The sequence below is a fragment of the Mustela nigripes genome, unplaced genomic scaffold (assembly GCF_022355385.1).
Source record: "Mustela nigripes isolate SB6536 unplaced genomic scaffold, MUSNIG.SB6536 HiC_scaffold_20, whole genome shotgun sequence".
Classification (NCBI taxonomy): Eukaryota; Metazoa; Chordata; class Mammalia; order Carnivora; family Mustelidae; genus Mustela; species Mustela nigripes.
In genome coordinates, this window is record NW_026739436.1 from 1,592,410 (window position 1) to 1,613,238 (window position 20,829).

Sequence of the window (20,829 nt, forward strand, 5' to 3'; positions counted from 1 at the left end):
TTTTAAAGATTTTATTTATTTATTTGACAGAGACAGATCACAAGTAGGCAGAGAGGCAGGCAGAGAGAGAGAGAGAGGGGGAAGCAGGCTCCCTGCTGAGCAGAGAGCCTGATGTGGGGCTCGATCCCAGGACCCTGGGATCATGACCTGAGCTGAAGACAGAGGCTTTAACCCACTTAGCCACCCAGGCATCCCTCAGCTCTCACTTCTAACCCTTCGAGTCTCTATTTTGCCATTAGAGGTTTTCTCCATCCTGGCTATTGTCTGCACACCTGTTACCCTGAAGTCTGTTTCTGACATCTTGCTTTTATCCATATCCATTAGGTCACGAGGTCACAGACTCGTTAGTTTTTCCTATGTTGGTGGTTCCACCTCTTACTTATTGTGTTGAGGGGTGATTGAGGGAGTGTGTAGGGTCCAAATTATTGACCACAACTGAAGCAAGATGCATGCACCTGTTTTATAGGGACCTTAGGATTGTCAGCCTCTTGTTTTTCCAGCCTGTCATCTGAGGAGAGGGGTCTGCCATGCTGTTACTCATGCAACCCCGTTTGGGCAGTGTTGCCCTGCTGCCTATGGGGAGGTAGAATGGGTTCAGTGAAAACTGGTTTTGAAGGGCTTTTGCGGCTTTCTCTGGTGGCTTTCCACGTCCCCCCTCAGAGTAAGTAAGAGCAGAAGTGACCTTATTGAAACCTCTGTGTCAGAACAGAGAGATCGCAGCCTGCCCCTCGGTTGGCTCTCCAGGCCATACTGTCCCCACTTCTGTCTGCTAAAAACCACAGCCACCTGGGTTTGTGTGCTCTACAACGCAGGCAGCACTCCCAGCCCTCGCTTCCAGGTCCAGGCACATCTCTGCTTCTAAAACCACAAGCCACCCCTGGTTCACACGTCTGTTCCACGGCTCCAGCTTTAGTCTGGGGCTCTGCTCTATAGTCCTTTTCACATGGCTCTTTTTTTTTTTTTTTACGATTTTATTTATTTATTTGACAGAGAGAGATCACAAGTAGGCAGAGAGGCAGACAGAGAGAGAGAGGAGGAAGCAGACTCCCTGCTGAGCAGAGAGCCCGATGTGGGACTCGATCCCAGGACCCCGAGATCATTACCTGAGCCGGAGGCAGAGGCTTTAGCCCACTGAGCCACCCAGGCGCCCTCACATAGCTTTTATTGTGAGTCTGTGCCCAGGCCCCAGGTTGGGACATTTTTGTGCTCTCGTGTTATTTCTCCTTCCCAGTGCCAGCGCTTCTGTTATATCTTTCGGTATCTACCCACAGAGTCATAGCTCCCTAGTTCATACCTCGAAACTGGCTGCTGGAGATGCTCTGTTGGAGACTAGTTGAAATAGGGTCCCCTACTCCTCTGCCATATTGCTTTCCTCCACTCATATTTAATATTTATTTTATATTTAAAAGCATTAGTTAGGGGCGCCTGGGTGGCTCAGTGAGTTAAGCCGCTGCCTTCAGCTCAGGTCATGATCTCAGGGCCCTGGGATGGAGTCCTGCATTGGGCCACTCAGCAGGGAGCCTGCTTCCTCTCTCTCTCTCTCTCTGCCTGCCTCTCTGCCTACTTGTGATCTCTCTCTGTCAAATAAATAAATAAAATCTTAAAAAAAAAAATAAAAGCATAAGTTAGCTCTTTTAAAAGGTACTTTGAATTATATTTCAAGATACAGTGTTACGTATAATGTGTGTAGTATAATGAATATATAATGTAAAATTGTAAAGTAATAAATGTGGCACTTAAGAGTCCTATGCCTACTATGCTGATAGAATCATCTTTCACAACCTGTTTTCAAGTCTTCTATTAAACCCTACAGAATGGTAACTCAGAAGAGTTTAATCTCACTTATAAATTGATGTCATAAAATAGTGATGTATTTGTTTTTATTTTTTATCTATTTATTTATTTATTTATTTATTTTTTTTAAAGATTCCACCTATTTATTTGACAGAGAGAAATCACAAGTAGGCAGAGAGGCAGGCAGAGAGAGAGAGAGAAGGAAGCAGGCTCCCTGCTGAGCAGAGAGCCCGATGCGGGACTCGATCCCAGGACCCCGAGATCATGACCCGAGCCGAAGACAGCGGTTCCCCCACTGAGCTACCCAGGCGCCCGATGTATTTGTTTTTATATAACTGATTGGTAAAATCAAAATGTGTGAAGAATGAGGAATCAGGCATCTTTGTGCACTGCTGGTAGTATAAGATTGAACTAAAGTTAAAATTTTAAGTTATTAAAATTTCAAAGGTGCATGTCTTCTATTAATAAATCTTAGACAATAGTGTACAACAAATATATGGGTATTTGTAATTTATGTCTAGGTCTTAATGTAGAAAAGTGACTGGATGACAACCTGGAGAGTTCAGTGCCACTAAAGTTTTAAAGTTACAGTTCTTCTAGAAACAAGAGTCAAAGCACATCATGCAGGGCCACAGGAGAAAGCATTAATCTTAGTAAGGATCAGGAAGCAAGAGGAGGGCATAGGCTGTAGCCTTTATCTGAGTTTCCTTAAGGCAGGTGAGACAGGGTGGGATAAACATTCTAGGATTGAATAGTTTGAATTATTCCGCTAGGCTCTGGAGCATAGGGACTATCTGAAATTGTTTTGGACCTGGCCAATTTAATTTTGGGAGTGTGAAGGTTAGATAAGGAGATGGTTGGAAGTTGATATATGATACTGCTTGGTGTGTATATGAAAGGTGGACTGAACTACAAATTCACTGCCTTTAAGAATTAGCAAACCCCTGGGGCGCCTGGGTGGCTCTGCCTTCGGCTCAGGTCATGATCCCAGGGTCCTGGGATCCCCCTGCATCGGGCTGTCCGCTCTGTGGATAGCCTGCTTCCTCCTCTCTCTCTTTCTACCTGCCTCTCTGCCTACTTGTGATCTCTGTCTGTCAAATAAATAAATAAATAAAATCTTAAAAAAAAAAAAGAATTAGCAAACCCTTACAGGTGCAAGTTTCTTAGGCTAGCAAGATCTCCTACAAGATGTCAGAATATAAAATAACAGAAAATTGGAATGTGGTTAATACAGTTAATTACATCATTGTTTATAATACCAAATAATAGAAATAGTACTAATGATATATAATAAGAAAAGTGTAAGTTACCTGTGGAATATTATTATTATACAATGATGAACTGTGGGACAGACTTATGGTTTGATGGATCCAGAAATTTTATCCTTGAATGAACCTCTTTTTTTTGTTTTTCTTTTTTACTGTATTAACATACAGTGTATTATTTGTTTCAGTGGTACAGGTCTGTTTTATCATGTTAACAGTACTCAGCATAGCACATACCCTCCCCAGTATCTGTCCTATCCCTCCCTCCCCCACTCCCCAGTTTGTTTCCTGATACTAAGAGTCTTTAAGGTTTGTCCTCTTACCTGGTCGCATCTTGTTTCATTGTTTTCCCCTTCCTTCCTACCATGACTCCCTGCATTGCCTCTCAGATTCCTCATGTTAGAGAGATCATACGATAATTGTCTGTGATTGACTTATTTCACTCAGCATAATACCCTCTAGTTCATCCACGTTGTTGCAAATGGCAAGATGTCATTTCTTTTGATGGCTGCATAGCTATTTGTGTGTGTGTGTGTGTTTATCTAGGTTCTTTTCATAGTCTAGCTATTTTAGACATTGCTGCTGTAAACATTCAGGTGCACATGGCCCTTCATTTCTTTTTTTTTTTTTTTTTAAGATTTTATTTATTTATTTGACAGACAGAGATCACAAGTAGGCAGAGAGGCAGGCAGAGAGAGAGAGAGAGAAGCAGGCTCCCTGCCGAGCAGAGAGCCCGATGCAGGATGATCCCAGGACCCTGAGATCATGACCTGAGCCGAAGGCAGCGGCTTAATCCACTGAGCCACCCAGGCACCCCGGCCCTTCATTTCATTTACCCCAAAGATAATACTTTTGTATCTTTGGGGTAAGTACCCAGTAGTGTGATTGCTGGATTACAGCTTATTTTCAACTTTTCGAGGAACCTCCATGCTGTTTTCCAGAGTGGCTGCACCAGGTTGCATTCCCACCAGCAGTGTGAGAAGGTTCGTCTTTCTTTGCATTCTTGCCAACATCTGTTGTTTTCTGACTTGTTAATTTTAGCTGTTCTTACTGGTATGAGTTGGTATCTCACTGTGGTTTTGTTGAACAAACCTCTGTTTTGAGCTCCAGACTCCTGTGTTTCTCTTTGATTTGTGTCTGATCATTGGGAGATTATTTTTACTACCCCCATTCTGTCCCAGTTGATCCTGTGTTTATCATGGTATCATGGTTTATCATGGTTGTACATTATATGTCATTTTCTACATAAGTTACTTTGGGCCTAGATCAGAATCAGAAAATATGTTATTATGTGCATTTGTATATAAGTATAGAATAAAATCTACAAAAACCTCAAATTTTAAATAAAAGGGAGAACTACAGTAGGGCTTTAAAAGTACAATGAAAGTAGACTCAAGCACAGATAAAAGATACCTCATGATGTGCAGTAAAAAGACATACTGAAAATGGTATTCAGTATGTGTATTTATGACACATAATGGGTTTACAGTTTTCTAGGATCCTCGATTATATTGTGAGAAGAAAGTTAGTTCTATTGCTCTGAGTTCAAAATGGAATCCTCCTAACTTCCCATTTGTATCTTACTGAGCTGTAGAAAAACTCCTTTGTATTTAGTGAATTCTGTAGTATTATTTATATATTTTATGCTTCTTAAGCTGATCTAGCCTTGCGAACACAGAACTATTTTACTATTTTGTTCATAGCAGGAAAACATTTGAGAAAGGTAGTTACCACTGAAATTTCTCATTAACTCCTGTCTGGCCACATCTTACCTACAGGGTAAGAATACGTCATGAATAAATAGTTAAAAATTAGGGGCACCTGGATGGCTAAGTCAGTTATCTGCCTTTGACTTGGGTCATAATCTGAGGTCCTGGGATTGAGCTCCACATCAGGGTCCTTGCGCAGCGGGAGCCTATCTCTCCCTTTCCCATTCACCCTGCTTGTGTTGACTCTCTCGCTTTCTCCTTAAATAAATAAATAAATCTTAAAATAGTTAAAGATAAGTGTAAACTGTTGATTGACTTAACTCTCTGTGACTTCTTTTGGGATACTTCCCAAGATAATTTGCAAATAATGGAAGTTTAGATCTTGCCTGAAATATGTATTTGTATGTGTGTATACATACATATATGTAACTTGTTTCCTTCTTTGAACCTTGTTTTTATAGCCAGAACCTACAGAGGAAGATATCGAGAAGAATCCAGAGCTGAAGAAACTGCAGATCTATGGGGCTGGTCCCAAGATGATGGGCTTGGGGCTAATGGCCAGGGATAAGACTTTACGGAAGAAAGGTGAAGCTTAATAAGGCCAAGAGACAATGTGACAATGTGTGGGTTAAAGTACAGAAGTGGGAGAGTTGGTTTGTTGACTTTGATTGGAGAATAGATTTGTTTTCAGATTTGTTTCTGATTGCCTTAGATAAAGAAGGTGTCATATGCCCTCGCACGGTTCTGATGAAGGAGGAACGAAGAGAGGATGGGAAAAGGATGTCACCATTGCCAAGAGAGGACCTGAATCACAGTGGAGAGCCCTGTACCAAGATGACCATGCAATTAAGGAGGAATCACAGTAGTGCCCAGTTTGTAAGGACTTAACCTATGATTTATTATTTTTTTTAAAGATTTTATTTATTTATTTGACAGACCAAGATCACAACTAGTCAGAGAGGCAGGCAGAGAGAGAAGTTCCTGCTGAGCAGAGAACCTGATTCAGGGCTCCATCCCAGGACCCTGGGGATCATGACCTGAGCCCAAGGCAGAGGCTCTAACCCACTGACACCTAGTCACCCAGGTTCCCCACCTATGATTTTCTAACACTTTTTCTCTCCCAAGTGAAACTATGTAAGTATGTATGTATATATGTATGTATGTATTTTTTATTATGCTTAGTTAGCCATTATATAGGTGTGACATGCAGTACTCATCACAACACGTGCCCTTCTTTTTTTTTTTTTTTTTGTTTTGTTATGTTTTGTTAAAGATTTTATTTATTTGACAGAGAGAAATCACAAGTAGACAGAGAGGCAGGCAGAGAGAGAGAGAGGGGAGGAAGCAGGTTCCTCGCAGAGCACAGAGCCCAGTGCGAGGCTCGATCCCAGGACCCTGGGATCATGACCGGAGCCGAAGGCAGAGGCATTAACCCACTGACGCCACCCAGGCGCCCCAACACATGCCCTTCTTAATACCATCACCCTGTTATCCCCTTCTCCCACTTTCCTCCCTTCTGAAACTGCCAGATTGTTTGTCGGAGTCTGTGAGAAACAGAGAATGGTTCATCTTCCTCTCTGATTTCTCCTCCTTTGGATTTCCCTCCCTTCCCTTGTGGTCCTTCGTATTATTGCTTATGTCCCATATATGAGTGAAAACAAATGATAATTGTCTTTCTCTGCTTGACTTATTTCGCTTAGCGTAATACCCACCGGTTACATCTATGTTGATGCAAATGATAGCTATTCATACTTTTTGATGGCTGAGTAACATTCCATTGTTTATATGCACCATATCATCTATATCTTTTCATCTTTTGAAGAGTATCTTGGTTCTTTCCACAGTTTGGCAACTGTGGCCATTGCAGCTATAAACTTTGGGGTAGCCTGTGCCCTTTCTTTTCACTACCTCTGTATCTTTGGGATAAATACCCAGTAGTGCAATTGCCGAGTCAGAGCATAACTCTATTCTTAACATCTTGAATAACCTCCATACTGTTTCCCACGGTAGCTACACCAACTTAAACTATAGTCTCACCAACGTGTAAGAGAGTTCCCCTTTCTTCACATCCTCTCCAACACTTGTTTATTCCTTTCTTGTTAATTTTTGCCATTGTATCTGGTTGTGGTGATATCCCATTGTCATTTTGATTTGTCTTTCCCTGATGGCTAATGATGTTGAGCATTTTTTCATGTATCTGTTACCCATTGGTATGTCTTTTTTGGAGAAGTGTTGTTTCTTGTCTTATGCCCATTTTTTGACTGGGTTATTAGTTTTCTGGCTATTGAGTTTGAGAAGTTCTTTAAAAGAGTTTACTTATTTCCTTGAGAGAGAGAAACCGCATAGAGGGAGAGGGTTAGAGGGAAGAGCAGACTCCCTGATGAGCAGGGAGCCTAATGTGGCACTCAGTCCCCTTTGACCTGAGCCAAAGGCAGTTACTTAACCAACTGAGCCATCCAGGTGCCCTAACCTTTCTTTCTTTAAGATTTTACTTGAGAAGTTCTTTATAGATCTTGGATATCAGACCTTTGTCTATATGTCATTTGCAAATATTTTCTCCCATTCCATGGATTGCCTCTGTGTTTTGTTGACCATTTCCTTTGCTGTGCAGAAGCTTTTTGTCTTGATGAAGTCCCAAAAGCTCATTTTTGCTTTTGTTTCCCTGGCCTTTGGAGACACGTCTCGAAAGAAGTTGCTGTGGCTGGTGTCGAAGAGAATACTGCCTGTGTTGTCTTATAGGATTTTGATGGATTCCTGCCTCACGTTGAGTTCTTTCATTCATTTTGAGTTTATCTTTGTGTATGTTGTAAGTGGATGGTTGACTTTCATTCTTCTGTACATAGCTGTCCAGTTTTCCCAGCACCGTTTATTGAAGAGACTGTCTTTTTTCCAAAGGATATTTTTTTCCTGGTGTGTGGGAGATTAGTTGACCATAGAGTTGAGGATCCATATCTGGGCTCTCTACTCTGTTCCACTGGTCTATGTGTCTGTTTCTATACCAGTACCATGCTGTCTTGGTGATTGCAGCTTTGTAATAAAGCTTGAAGCCAGGCAGTGTGATGCCCCAGCTTTGTTTACTTTTCAACATTTCGTTGGCAGTTTGGGGTCTTTTCTGGTTCGCTACAAGTTTTAGGATTGTTTTTTGAAAAATGCCCTGGTGTTCTGATGCGGATGGCGTTGAAAGTACGGATAGCTCTGGGGAGGATAGATGTTTTGACAGTGTTTATTTTTCTGATCTGTGAGCATGGAATGTGTTTCCATGTTTTTGTCTTCTTCAGTTTCTTTCTTAAGTATTCTTTCGTTCCCAGAGTATATATCCTTCACCTCTTCGGTTAGGTTTATTTCCAAGGTATCTTATGGTTCTTGGTGCTGTTGTAAAGGGAATTGCTTCTCTGGTTTCTCTTTCTACAGTCACATTGTTAGGGTATAAGAAAGCAGCGGATTTCTGTGCATTGATTTTGTGTTCTGCCGTGTTGCTGAATTGCTGTATGAGTTCTAGTAATCTGGGGGTGGAGAATTTTGATTTTCCACCTAAGAGTATTATGTAATCTGAGAAGAGAGAGATTGACGACTTCTTTGCCGGTTTGAATACCTTTTATTTCCTTTTGCTGTCCAGTCGCTGTTGCTAGGACTTCTAGTACTGTGTTGAACATCTCTGTTGTGTTCCTGATCTTAAGGGAAAGGCTCTCAGCTTTTCCCTGTTGAGAATGATATACACCGTGGGTTTTTCATAGATGGATTTTATGAAGTTGAGGAATGTTCCCTCTATCCCTGTACTCTGAAGAGTTTTAATCAGGAAAGGATGCTGTATTTTGTCAGATGCTTTTTCTGCTTTGATTGAGAGGACCATGTGGCTCTTCTGTCTTCTCGTATTGATTTGTTCATCACGTTGATTGATTGGCGAATGTTGAACCACGCTTGCATCCCAGGGATAAATCCCACCTGATCATGGTAAATAATCTTTTTTTTCTTTTTTTAAAGATTTTATTTATTTATTTGACAGAGACAGATCACAAGTAGATGGAGAGGCAGGTAGAGAAAGAGAGAGAGGGAAGCAGGCTCCCTGCTGAGCAGAGAGCCCGATGCGGGACTCGATCCCAGGACCCTGAGATCATGACCTGAGCCGAAGGCAGCGGCTTAACCCTTAACCGGCGCCCCGGTAAATAATCTTTTTTTAACGTACTGTTGGATCCTATTAGCTAGGATCTTGTTGAGAATCTTGGCTTCTGTATTCATCAGGGATATTGGTCTGAAATTCTCCTTTTTGATGGGTCTTTGCCTGGTTTTGGGATCAAGGTAGTGGTGGCTTCATAGAAAGAGTCTGGAAGTTTTCCTTCTGTTTCTGTTTTTTGGAACAGCTTCAGTAGAGTAGGTATGATTTCTTCTTTGAATGTTTGGTAGAATTTCCGTGGGAAGCCATCTGGCCCTAAACTCTTGTTTTTTGGGAAGTTTTTATTATTTTATTATTTTTTTAAAGATTTTATTTATTTATCAGAGAGAGAGATGGGGAGAGAGCGAGCACAGGCAGACAGAATGGCAGGCAGAGGCAGAGGGAGAAGCAGGCTCCCTGCTGAGCAAGGAGCCCGACATGGGACTCCATCCCAGGACGCTGGGATCATGACCTGAGCCGAAGGCAGCTGCTTAACCAACTCAGCCACCCAGGCGTCCCTTTTGGGAGGTTTTTAATTAATGTTTTAATTTTGTTACTGGTCATCGGTCTATTCAGGTTGTCAGTTGTCCCGTTTCAGTCTTAGAAGTTTATAGGTTTCTAGGAATGCAGCCATTTCTTCTAGGTTGCTTAACTTACTGGCATTTAGCTGTTGATAATAATTTCTGTTAATTGTTTCTATTTTGTTGGTGTTAGTGATGATCTTTCTCCTTTCATTCCTGATTTTACTAATTTGAGTCCTTTCTCTTTTTTGGTTTAGTCTGGCCAGTGGTTTATTAATATCATTAATTCTTTCAGAGGACCAATTTCTAGTTTTGTCGATGTGTTCTGCTGTATCTCTGGTTTGTAATTCATTTATCTCCGCTCTGATCTTAATTATTACCCTTTTCGTGCATTGGTTGGGCTTAATTTTTTTATTCTCCAATTTTTTGAAAGTATAACGATAGTTTGTGTATTTGGGATTTTTATGTATTTTTGAATGAGGCTTGGATGACTCTCTCTTTCCCCTTTAGGACCGCCTTTGCCATAGCCCGTAGGTTTTGGACCGATATGCTTTTGTTCTCATTGGTTTTCATGAATTGTTTAAGTTGTTCTTTGATTTCCTGGTTGACCCAAATGTTCTTAAGCAGGACGGTCTTTAGCTTCCAAGTGCTTGAATTTTTTAAAACTTTTCTTGTGATTGAGTTACAGTTTTAAGCCATTGTCGTCTAATATGCAGGGAATAATATCAGTCTTTTTGTATTGGTTGAGTCCTGATTTGTAACCCAGTATGTGGTCTATTTCATAGGAAGTTCCATATGGAGTCAAGAGGAATGATTATTCTGTTGTTTTAGAGTGGATTATTCTGTACATATTTCTTAGTTCTTCTGAGCCAGTGTGTCATTCAAAGTTATGTTTTTGTTGATCTTCTGTAAGGTGATCTGTCCAGTGCTGAGAATGCAGTGTTAAACTCTCCTACTATTAATGTATTCTTGTCAATCTGATTCTTTATTTTGGTTAACAGTTGGGTTACATAGTTGGCTCTTCCTGTGTTGGGGGCATAGGTATTTACAGTTGTTAGATATTCTTGTTGGTTAGACCCTTTACGAATGTATCTGCCGGATCTGTTATTACAGTGTTTGTTTTAAATTCTAGTTTGCCTGATAAAAGAATTGCTACCCTGCTTTCTTTTGAGTCCCATTGGCATGAAAAATGATTCTCCATCCCGTTTCAGTCTGGATGTTTCTTTAGGCTCAGAATGAGTCTCTTAGATAACATATGTCCTGTCTTTGTATGCAGTCTTCAGCCCTGTACTGTTTTATGGCAGCATTTAGGCTGTTCACGTTGAGGGTTACTAATGAAAGGTACAGATTTATTGTCATCCTCTTGTCTGTACAGTTCATGTTTCTATGGATTGTCTCTGTAAATTTCCGGTCCATATTCCTCTCAGCATCTTTGTCTTTTTATAGAACCCCTCCCTTAATGTTTCTTGCAGAGCTAGGTTAGTGGTCATGAAAATCTTTTGCCAGTCTCGTAAGCTTGTTTTCTCTCCATCCATTCTGAATGACAGCCTTTCCGTATAAAGAATTCTTGGCTCTGTGGTCTTCTCATTTAATAACCTGAATATGTCTTGCTCGCCCTTTTTGTCTTGCCAGGTCTCTGTGGATAGGTCTGATGTTACTCTGATGTCTCTATGCTGTATGTAAGGACTCTCTTCCCCTTAACTGCCCTTGGATGGCGTCCTTGGTTCTAAGATTTGTGAGTTTTCTGTTCTCCTTGACCTTGGGAGGGGTCTTCTCTGCCTCTAGGACGCAAATGCTGGTTTCCTTTTCTAGGTTAGGGAGGTTCTCAGCTACAATTTGCTCAAATATATCTTTTAGTCTCTCTGTCTGCCCGCTCAGGGATCCCCGTAATTCTGACATTGTAACATTTCATGGTTTTGTTAAAAATATATCTCCTAGTCTTCTCTTTCTCCTTATCCCCTCATTGATCCCCAAAATTCTGACATTGGAATGTTTCATAGTGTCATTGATTTCTCTAAGTTTGTTCTCATAGATTTTAAACTGTTTACTCCAGGCCTCCTCCTCTTCCTTCCTATCAGTTTATCTTCTAGATCACTAATTCGTCCTTCTTCCTAGTTGTTATAGTATCTGGTTTATACTGCATTTCATTTTTAAGTTTGGCCTGATAAACTCTCATTTCTGCCCTTAGAGATTCTATGCTGCTGTTAGTGGTTTTCTCAAGCCTAGCTATTGTCTCATAATTCTTGCCCTGAAGTCTGTTTCTGACATCTTGCTTATATCCATATCCACTAAGTCTGTGGGAGAGGCTGTTGTCTCTGGGTGTTTTCTTTGTTGGGAGTTCTCCTCCTAGTTATTCTCGAGTTGTGGTTGAGAGAATGTACAGTTGAAAATATCAACCACAGTCCAGGCAAAGTGCACTCTCAGAAAGTTCAGAAGAATTGGAAGCCACCACCAAAAAAATGCCCCCAGCCATTATGAATCCCAAGAATAAGATTATAAAATATAAAACCAAAAACAAACAAAAGACTAACAAAAATAAAAAACAATAAAGGGGTCTAAATTAAGATGGCTATAATCTCTTGATGTGGGTGTTGTGGGGTGATTTCAGTTCTTCCTGGGTGCATTTTTTTCTGTTTATGTGAAATAATATTTTGTTCTTTTGTTTGTTTGAAAGCCCTACTTTGTTCTTTTGTTTGTTTGGAAACCTTACTTCCCAGAAATACAGGAAATTAAAACTGGTGTGTGTGTGTATATATATATAAAGGCAGTATTGAATAGGGAGAAAAGGACTACATTAAAACTTATACATACATATATACACACATGTATATGTATATATATGTATGTGTGCACGTATATGTACACACATGTATGTGTATATACATATATATGTATGTATATGTGTAAGCTTCAATGTGTATATATATTCAATGTATACATATATTCAACATATATATGTTTAATGTATGTATGTATATACACATAAAGTGTATGTGTGAAAAAGTTTTAGTTAAAAAGTTATTATGGACAATGAATCTTGGAACACTGAAAAAATAAAATTAAAAATAGTCACTATAGGATATGTTGTATTAACCACCTAATTGAAATGATAAAAAAGAAAACATGAAAACATGATAAAAAAAGAAAAAATGAAAAAAAGAAAACAGAAAACACATGAGCAAGAATTTTAAAAGTAGTGAGTAGTTGCATCTGAGAAATACACAGGCGGTGAGGCAAACAACAGAAGTTAAATATACCATTTCCCCCTAGTGTTAGGGTTTTACAGTTTTAGGTACCCTTGGGTTGTCATCCTCTTGTTCTTCCAGCTTGTCTTCTGGGAGAGGGTCATGCCATATTGTTTTTCAGTCAGTCCTACTTGGGCGGAGTTGCTCTGCCCCATATCAAGGGGGTGGGCTCTGTTGAAGCTGAGTTTTGGGTTTCGTTTTCCAGCACCTTTTCACATCTTTTTGGAGGATCAGAGCAAAGGAAAATGTCCGCACCCAGACCTCCATCTCAGAGAAGAGAAGCCATTCCTCTCTGAACCCTTTGGAACACACAGTCTTCCCCTCTGTAAGCACCGCTGAAAATCGCAGCCTTCCACAGGTGGTGCACACCCACAGTGATCCTTTTAGCAGTCAGCCGAGACCCCCACTTGCCTCTACCCTCTGTGTCTCCCAAACTGCGAACAGTCTGGATCTGGGTGGGCTCGGGTGGCACCTGAGGTGCCAGTGGCCAGTCCCCAAGGCCTGCAGGCTGAGGTCGGGGCTTGCAGCTTCCTAGTCCCTGAATTTGCCCCTTAAGCCCCTGTGTTGTGTTTGAGTGCTGTTATCAGTCTTTTTCTGACCTGCCACCCCTGGTCTCCAAGCTATCGCTGGTCCTCAGGTGCAGGACACTTTTGCCCTGCGGTATTATGTTACTTTCCAATGACTAGCTTCTGGTAGGCTCCCTTTCTCTTCTGTTTATCCTCCCAAATCTGCCCAAGCAATCACAACTCTGTTCTTTGTACCTCTTTTTATGTTTTTTTTTTTTTTAAGATTTTATTTATTTATATGACAAATAGAGTTTACAAGTAGGCAGAGAGGCAGGCAGATTGGGGGGGAAGCAGGCTCCCTGCTGAGCGGACAGCCCCATGCGGGGCTCGATCCCAGGAACCTGGGATCATGACCTGGCGCAAAGGCAGAGGCTACCCAGACGCCCCTCCTTTGTACCTCTTGACTGATGATCATCTGCCCCCATATTGATCCAGATGTACAGTTTTAAATCTCAGGCTGATTTCATGGGTGTTCAGAATAGCTTGGTAGATAGCCAGCTAAATTCAAGGGACTAGTTGAAACGGGGTCCCTGACTCGTTCACCATCTTTCTTTTCCCCTCTGTGTTTGAACTTTCAGAACTCGGTGGAACCTGGAGTTAATCCACCTTACATTCTCCTCCCTTCCATTTACTTCTGGGTTTTTTTATATGAAGAAACAGATGGCTAGGAAGGAGTAGAAACATACTCAGGGTATTATACTTAGGAGGGAAATTTGCATCTCCTATTTTTAAAATCTGAAATTTCTCCCATGCTGCTGAATCTTTTCCAATACCCGTAACAAGTATTTTCTCAGCTTGACTTACATCTGTATATTGTAGGACATAAAGTGAAAGCAGGTTGTTTTTGGCAAATGCTTCAAAAATAGCACATCTCATATAGCAGATCTTGCCTTGTTCCTTTAATGTCTGTGACTTCTCTTTTCCCATTTTGTGCTGCTTACTTAGAAGGATTTTTAGAATCACTTGAATATTTTGGAGTCTATGGTTTATGGAATGGTCAGTTTCCTTTCTTGTTTATCTTTTTTCTTTTCTAGCAAATTGTACTTTTATTTTTTCCCAATTTTTATTTGACTATGGCTACTCTGTAATTACTGATGTTCCTAAAAATTTTACCTCTTTTTAAAAACATTTTATTTATTTATTTGTCAGAGAGAAACAATGAGAAAACGGAAGCGTGGGGAGTGGCAGGGAGAGGGAGAAGCAAACTCCCCACTGAGTAGGGAGCTCAAATGTGGGACTAGATACCAGGGTCCTGGGATCATGTCCTGAGCTGAAGGCACACATGTAACTGACTGAGCCATCCAGTTGTCCCTAAAAGTTTTTTTGTCTTTGGAAAGACTTGTATTTTAAACTCCAGCTCCTGTATTTCTCTTATCTCTTCCTCATCACTTAGGGATTATATATATTATGGTCACTTTCCCATTTGACCTTGAGTTTGTTATGTTACGGGCTGTAGCAAGATTTTGTCATCCAAATGTGAAGTCTGGAGTCTTTTAGGACTTTTCTGTTACCTTTACATCTAGTTGGTCACCTAGTTCTATTGCCCCGCTTTTTTTAAGATTTTATTTATTTATTTGACAGGCAGAGGTCATAAGTAGGCAGAGAGGCAGGCAGAGAGAGAGGGCAAAGCAGACTTTCTGCTGAGCTTGATCTCAGGACCCTGGGATCATGACTTGAGCCAAATGCAGAGGCCTTAACTCACTGAGCCACCTAGGTGCACCTGTTGCCTTTTTTTGTTACAGTATAGCATGCATACACAAAATTTTTTTTCAAAAAATTTTTAATATGCTTTCCTTATTTTTGTACTTTTAAATAATATCAGTGTATAATGTTGTATTGCTTTCCTTGTTCATTGATACGCTTTATATTGTGTAAGTTCTCACTGTATTGTGTTTTATTAAGTACATTTCTTAAAAATACCTCTGTGATTTCTTAGTTTCTTTATTATTCATGGAATTTTTGGTAGTTTGCAGTTTGGAGAGAAATTGAATAATACTACTGTAAAAATACATGCCATTAGGAAAGATACGTAAGCATTTTTATTGTGAAAGGATTGAAATTGCTGGGACTAAAGGTCACTGCTACACATGTATATGTAAGAAAGCTAATTGTACGGGTGTGTGTGTAAATACATACAATAATATATGTGTATATATTTGTACATTGACATATGTGTGTCTCCTATATTAATATGAAAATTTATATATATGTATCTCTCCAGCTTCATACAGATATATTATGTCTTCATACAGACATATATGTTGTCCTACTCTCTGAGTCACCTCTTTCCTCTTTTTCATGATCATTTTAGTTTTGATTCTTCCAGTGTACCCTATGTATTCTTCACTTCAAGTGTTTTTTTCTTTCTTTCTTTAAAGATTTATTTGTTTATTTATTTGACAGAGAGATCACAAGTAGGCAGAGAGGCAGGCAGAGAAAGATAGGGAAGCAGGCTGCTTCCTGCTGAATAGAGAGCCCAACGCAGGCCTCTATCTCAGGACCTTGAGATTACGACCTGAGCTAAAGGCAGAGGCTTAACCCACTGAGCCTCCCAGGTGCCCAAGTGGTTTTTCTAATATTCATTCTGCTAAAAATGTTTTGATGTGTTTTGTTTTTGATCTTAATACTAGATTATTTCTGTGGTATCTAAGTATCTAAGTTGTTCGGCCTTGCCCCCTAGTGTTTTGTTCTAATGGCATGCTACTTTGGTGACCTATTCATTATGAAAATTGAAGACACATTTTAGAGTATTAAACTTTACACAGTAACAGGTATTACTGGATGTTTGTTCAGTAGGGTTTATTATGTTCAATTTGCATTGAGCATATTTTATTATTAACCATATGTAACTTTTTGAGTGATCCATGGCGGTTTATACCTTCATCATTTAGGTTTGTTCCATTAAATCTTATATTAAAAAAAATTTACTTTGTTGTTCTCTAAGCACCTTAAGCATGGTTTATTTCTTGATGTATTAAATTATTTCATTATAGTTTATATCCTGTCATATTTTTCCCCCATATAGTGAACTCATGAATATAACATCACTAGTCATTGCTTGGTGTTAGTTGTTCAGATAAGTGGTTTGGAAATCTAGGGTAAGGTATCATGGAGCAGGCAGCTTATATTTTTATTTTTCCTGGTAGATGGACTCATACCTCTGTCGATTATGCTCCCGAGGGGATGAGGATGATAAGTTACTTCTGTGCGAGGGCTGCGATGACAGTTACCACATCTTCTGCCTAATGCCACCCCTTCCTGAAATCCCTAGAGGGGTCTGGAGATGCCCGAAGTGTATCATGGCGGTATGATTGTTGAATATAAATATTTTAAATTTAGTTCTTGGTAGTTTTTAAAAATCTAGCCTCCTGGTTTTAAGGGAAACTAGAGTAGATGTTACTGGCTGCCCTTTTCTTAGTGTTTGTGTCAGGTTTTGATCACCTATAGATTATTAAGCAAGAATGGTTGTACAGATGTATACATTTAAAACATGGACAGGATGGACCATAATACAAAGGGTGTGAACCATATGACCAAAGGAAAAAAATAGGTTTAGTAGATAGTGAAGAAACCATCCTACCTTGAAATATAAGAAAAGGGGGAGGGTAGAACATAAGGTATATCTCCTGTTGTTCTTTTTGGGTTCTTTGCCTGTTTTCTCTTTCTTGCTGAAATACTTTCTATTTTAGGAGTGTAAGAGGCCCCCTGAAGCCTTTGGCTTCGAGCAGGCCACCCAGGAGTACACTTTGCAGAGCTTTGGTGAAATGGCTGATTCCTTCAAGGCTGACTACTTCAGCATGCCTGTGCATGTATGTGATTGTGGAGTGGGGATATAGGGATTACTGTCTGATAAGTCTTATGCTCATACAGGTATGGGGCCAGAATATAGTATACTGTGATCATCTTTTACATCTCTTGTTGCAGATGGTACCTACAGAACTTGTGGAGAAGGAATTCTGGAGACTGGTGAGCAGCATTGAGGAGGATGTGACGGTTGAGTATGGAGCAGACATTCATTCCAAAGAATTTGGCAGTGGGTTTCCTGTCAGCAGTAGCAAAGGCAGCCTGTCCCCTGAGGAAGAGGTAATGTGATTTGTAACTCATATTAACAGCACAGATAGGGAAAGTCATTAGCCTTTGAAACCATCTCTTCTCATAAGTCCTTCCATATAGTGCTTTTTTCACGTAGTGGGAATACAGATTAGGGTTACTGGTATTGGTTGATCTTTCAGTAACCCAGAGTGTGCATAACTGCCATAACCATCACTGTTTCCATTCTGCATTTGTGATGGCAAAAAAAAAAAAACCAACAGGAATAGAATGAAACGTTGGATTTTTCAACTAGGAGGTACAGGGGTCCTTCTGATTTCCCTGAAAGTAAATACTTAAAGCTACCATCTTTGGTTATTTGCATGATAGACAAACAACTGCTATCACGTTTACTCATATTAATATATAAATTTGAAAGAAAGCTTTGGGAAATGCCCTCATTGACTTTTTAATTTGTTTTCATCATGTAGCATAAATAGAGTAATGCAGAAACTACTAGTTTTATCCAAGGTGATCTCATATCATGAGTCAGACCCATTAAGATGTCTAAAAATTTAACTAATTACATGACAAATTTCTTTGGAACAGCCAAACAATATGGGTAGAGCAAAACTTACTTGGGAAGAAGCTAAAAGATAGTGCATCTTACCTAGTATTGAACAGTTATTCATTTTCTGATTTCTGTTTTACCATGATGGCCAGAGCCTAGACAAATATTGTTTAGCTTTGTATATACACTGAGTTCATGTAAAGCCTTATGAGACAGTTGTTCCAGACAGAATAATAGCAGTTTAAGAGGGGAAATTTTAGGGGCATCCGGCACAGTTGTTAAGCGTCTGCCTTCAGCTTAGGTCATGATCCCTGTTGGGGTCTGTTATCAAAGGAAAGAGATTGAGACAAAGGTGAAAGTTATGCAAAGCTTTATTCTATGCCAAGCATTAGAAGTCAGACTGACTGGCCAGGGCCACCTCCGAAGAGAGTGACTTCCTCCCGATCTCACAGGCTGGTTTTACAGGGCATAACCGCAAACCCAAGGTATGTGGCTTCTATTGTTAAGGCGTTTACTCCCAGAATCGATACCTGGAACCGATACCAGGAACTTCTGGGGCATTTATTCCTGGAATAAAGTCCATGGATGTAAACAACAGTATGACTACCTAGGCAATATGGAGTCACTCTGGCTAAGCAGGCCCTAATAGCTAAACAGGTTTAACATTAAATTGGCGCTAACATTCCCCCCTTTTCTTTGGAGATTAGTCAGTTCTTTGACTTTTCAGCCAGTTTTATCTCTTCTGTTTTAATGGGTTATATTGAGTTTGCAGGACTAACATTTTTATTGCCCCAGTTTTTTGTATAAATGACATTAGGGCATTAATAATGCAGGGGCCAAAAAGAAGCATTAATAATAGTAAAACCAGGGGGCCTATAATTGCTGATATTAGGGAAGTTATCCATGGAGACCAGTTGAACACACTTTTATCATCCCTGGGAGTTCCTGCATTGTTGCTTGCATTCATCTACTCTCTTTTTAATGGCTGCCAGACTGTTTTTGATGACTTCAGTATAATTTACCCAGAAGCAATATTTTTCTCCAAGGGCTATGCAGAGCCTCCCTTTTCTAGGAATAGTATGTCGAGCCCTCTTTTATTTTGCAGTTAACCTTGAGTGTTGTTTTATCTGCTGTCTTTTTAATTTTTCATTGGGCTGTTTTAGGCTGATGAGGTGTCCCCTGGCTGCTGCTCAGTAGGTCCAGGGTTAAAAGTGACCAAGTTATGAAACCCTTTTGAGTCTTTGTTTTAGTTCACAATTGGTGGGGTCCGCTGGCAGTGGCTCCCATTTTTGGAAGGCGTTCTTATTCTCGGCTCGTTTGATATGACATGTGTGCTGCCATGGGGGTGGTGGATGACAGTGAATGGTCCCTTCTAACAAGGTTCCGAGTCCCACTTGGAACCTTGCAGCGTATCCAAACCAAGTCTCTGGGTTGTGAAGGATGTGGTTCCACTTCCGTCTCTGTTTCAGTGTAGGTAGCTTGGATCCCTGCGTGGGCTCTTCCAAGACAGACTGTAGTGCCTGCAGTGACTGGTGTACAGAGTTATCAGTCATTTCTGCTAGGGCAAGCTCTTGTAGCCGTGGGCAGAGTAGAGGGGGTCTCCCAAATGTTAGTTTAAACGTTAGTTTAACCTTAAGTAGGGTGTACATCATGCCCTAAGGAGGGCGAAGGGAAGGAGATCCACCCATCCACTTCCAGTTTCCAGAATTAACTTTGTTAAGGTTTCTCTAAGAGTCCGATTCATTTTTTCTACTTCTCCGGAGCTCTGGGGCTGGTAGGCACAGTATAGTTTTTAATTAGTGCCCATGGCCTTGGCCAATGCCTGTGAGACTGAACTCATAAATGCAGGGCTGTTGTCTGACCTGATTGTGAGAGGCAACCCAACTAGGAATTATTTTTTCTAGAGCACTTTGGCTGCTATTCCTGCTATCTCTTGTTTGGCAGAAAAAGCCTCTACCCAGCCTGGAAAGGTTTTCATAAAAACTAACATATATTTGTGTTATGGGTTCTGTTATTATATAACCCCATATATGGGTTTTGTTATTATCCCTACAGAATATTAGGCAATGTCATCTAAACAAGCTATTGTGCAACTTCTCTGAAGTTTACCTTAAGTTGTCTAGCTTAGATAAATAAACATGTAAAAATAACCAAATCTAGAATTTAATATCCATAAAGGTATGGTAATTTTTCTCTCTAAAATAACCTTCATTTCAGAGATCGCTAAATCAGGACTAATTATTTGAAAAACAAGTCTAGTTTTAACAAACTTGGCCGAATTATTTACATAAGCTCAGCAAGAACATTGAGTGATTATATAGATCTTTTAGAATCTGCTTTGCTGGAGCTTCTTATAGGAATCTGTAGGTTGAACTTGTAATAGCGTCCCCAGGCCAGAAGCCAAGCCAAGTAATTGCCATCAGACATGCATGCAATACCTGTCTATTTGGGTGAATTCCTCTTCCGGAGGTCCCAAGTATATCCTGAGGTTCCTACACCTGCCAGGAAGTGATATCCTTTACTCATCTGGTGAGGCTGCTGGGAATTCTGTAAGCAAGGTATCAGGCCAACAGTTTCAGGGGGCTTTATGGTTCCAGGTTTTATAAAGTCAAACTTAGTTCCTTTAACCTGTCTGGTCACATCTGAGTCTTTCTAAAATATGACATTCCAATCAGTGCCTTGGTAAAATAACCAGTGTTTTCAGTGGTGTTCTGTTATAAAGAGAACAGATTCTTAACGAACTTATGCAAATGACTGATTGCCATGGATGAAAAAATACTTACTGAGACCTTTTTTTTTTTTTTAAGATTTTATTTATTTATTTGAGAGAGAGAGACAGTGAGAGAGAGCATGAGCGAGGAGAAGGTCAGAGGGAGAAACAGACTCTCCATGGAGCTGGGAGCCCAATGTGGGATTCGATTCTGGGACTCCGGGATCATGACCCGAGCCGAAGGCAGTCGTCCAACCAACTGAGCCACC

At 40.3% G+C, this 20,829-nt stretch overlaps 1 protein-coding gene across 11 annotated transcripts in view; it reads left to right on the forward strand.

The window, feature by feature from the left end:
* The window catches only part of LOC132008032 (lysine-specific demethylase 5D), a 69,868-nt gene that overhangs the window by 15,123 nt on the left and 33,916 nt on the right, over window positions 1-20,829 (forward strand). For 9 of the 11 annotated variants that reach the window (XM_059386427.1, XM_059386423.1, XM_059386419.1 and 6 more), the window contains 5 exons: window positions 5,230-5,353; window positions 5,481-5,644; window positions 16,397-16,555; window positions 16,940-17,059; window positions 17,175-17,333. In XM_059386427.1, the coding sequence (XP_059242410.1) occupies window positions 5,230-5,353; window positions 5,481-5,644; window positions 16,397-16,555; window positions 16,940-17,059; window positions 17,175-17,333 (726 nt within the window). The other 2 variants (XM_059386426.1, XM_059386428.1) reach the window with 2 other exon arrangements.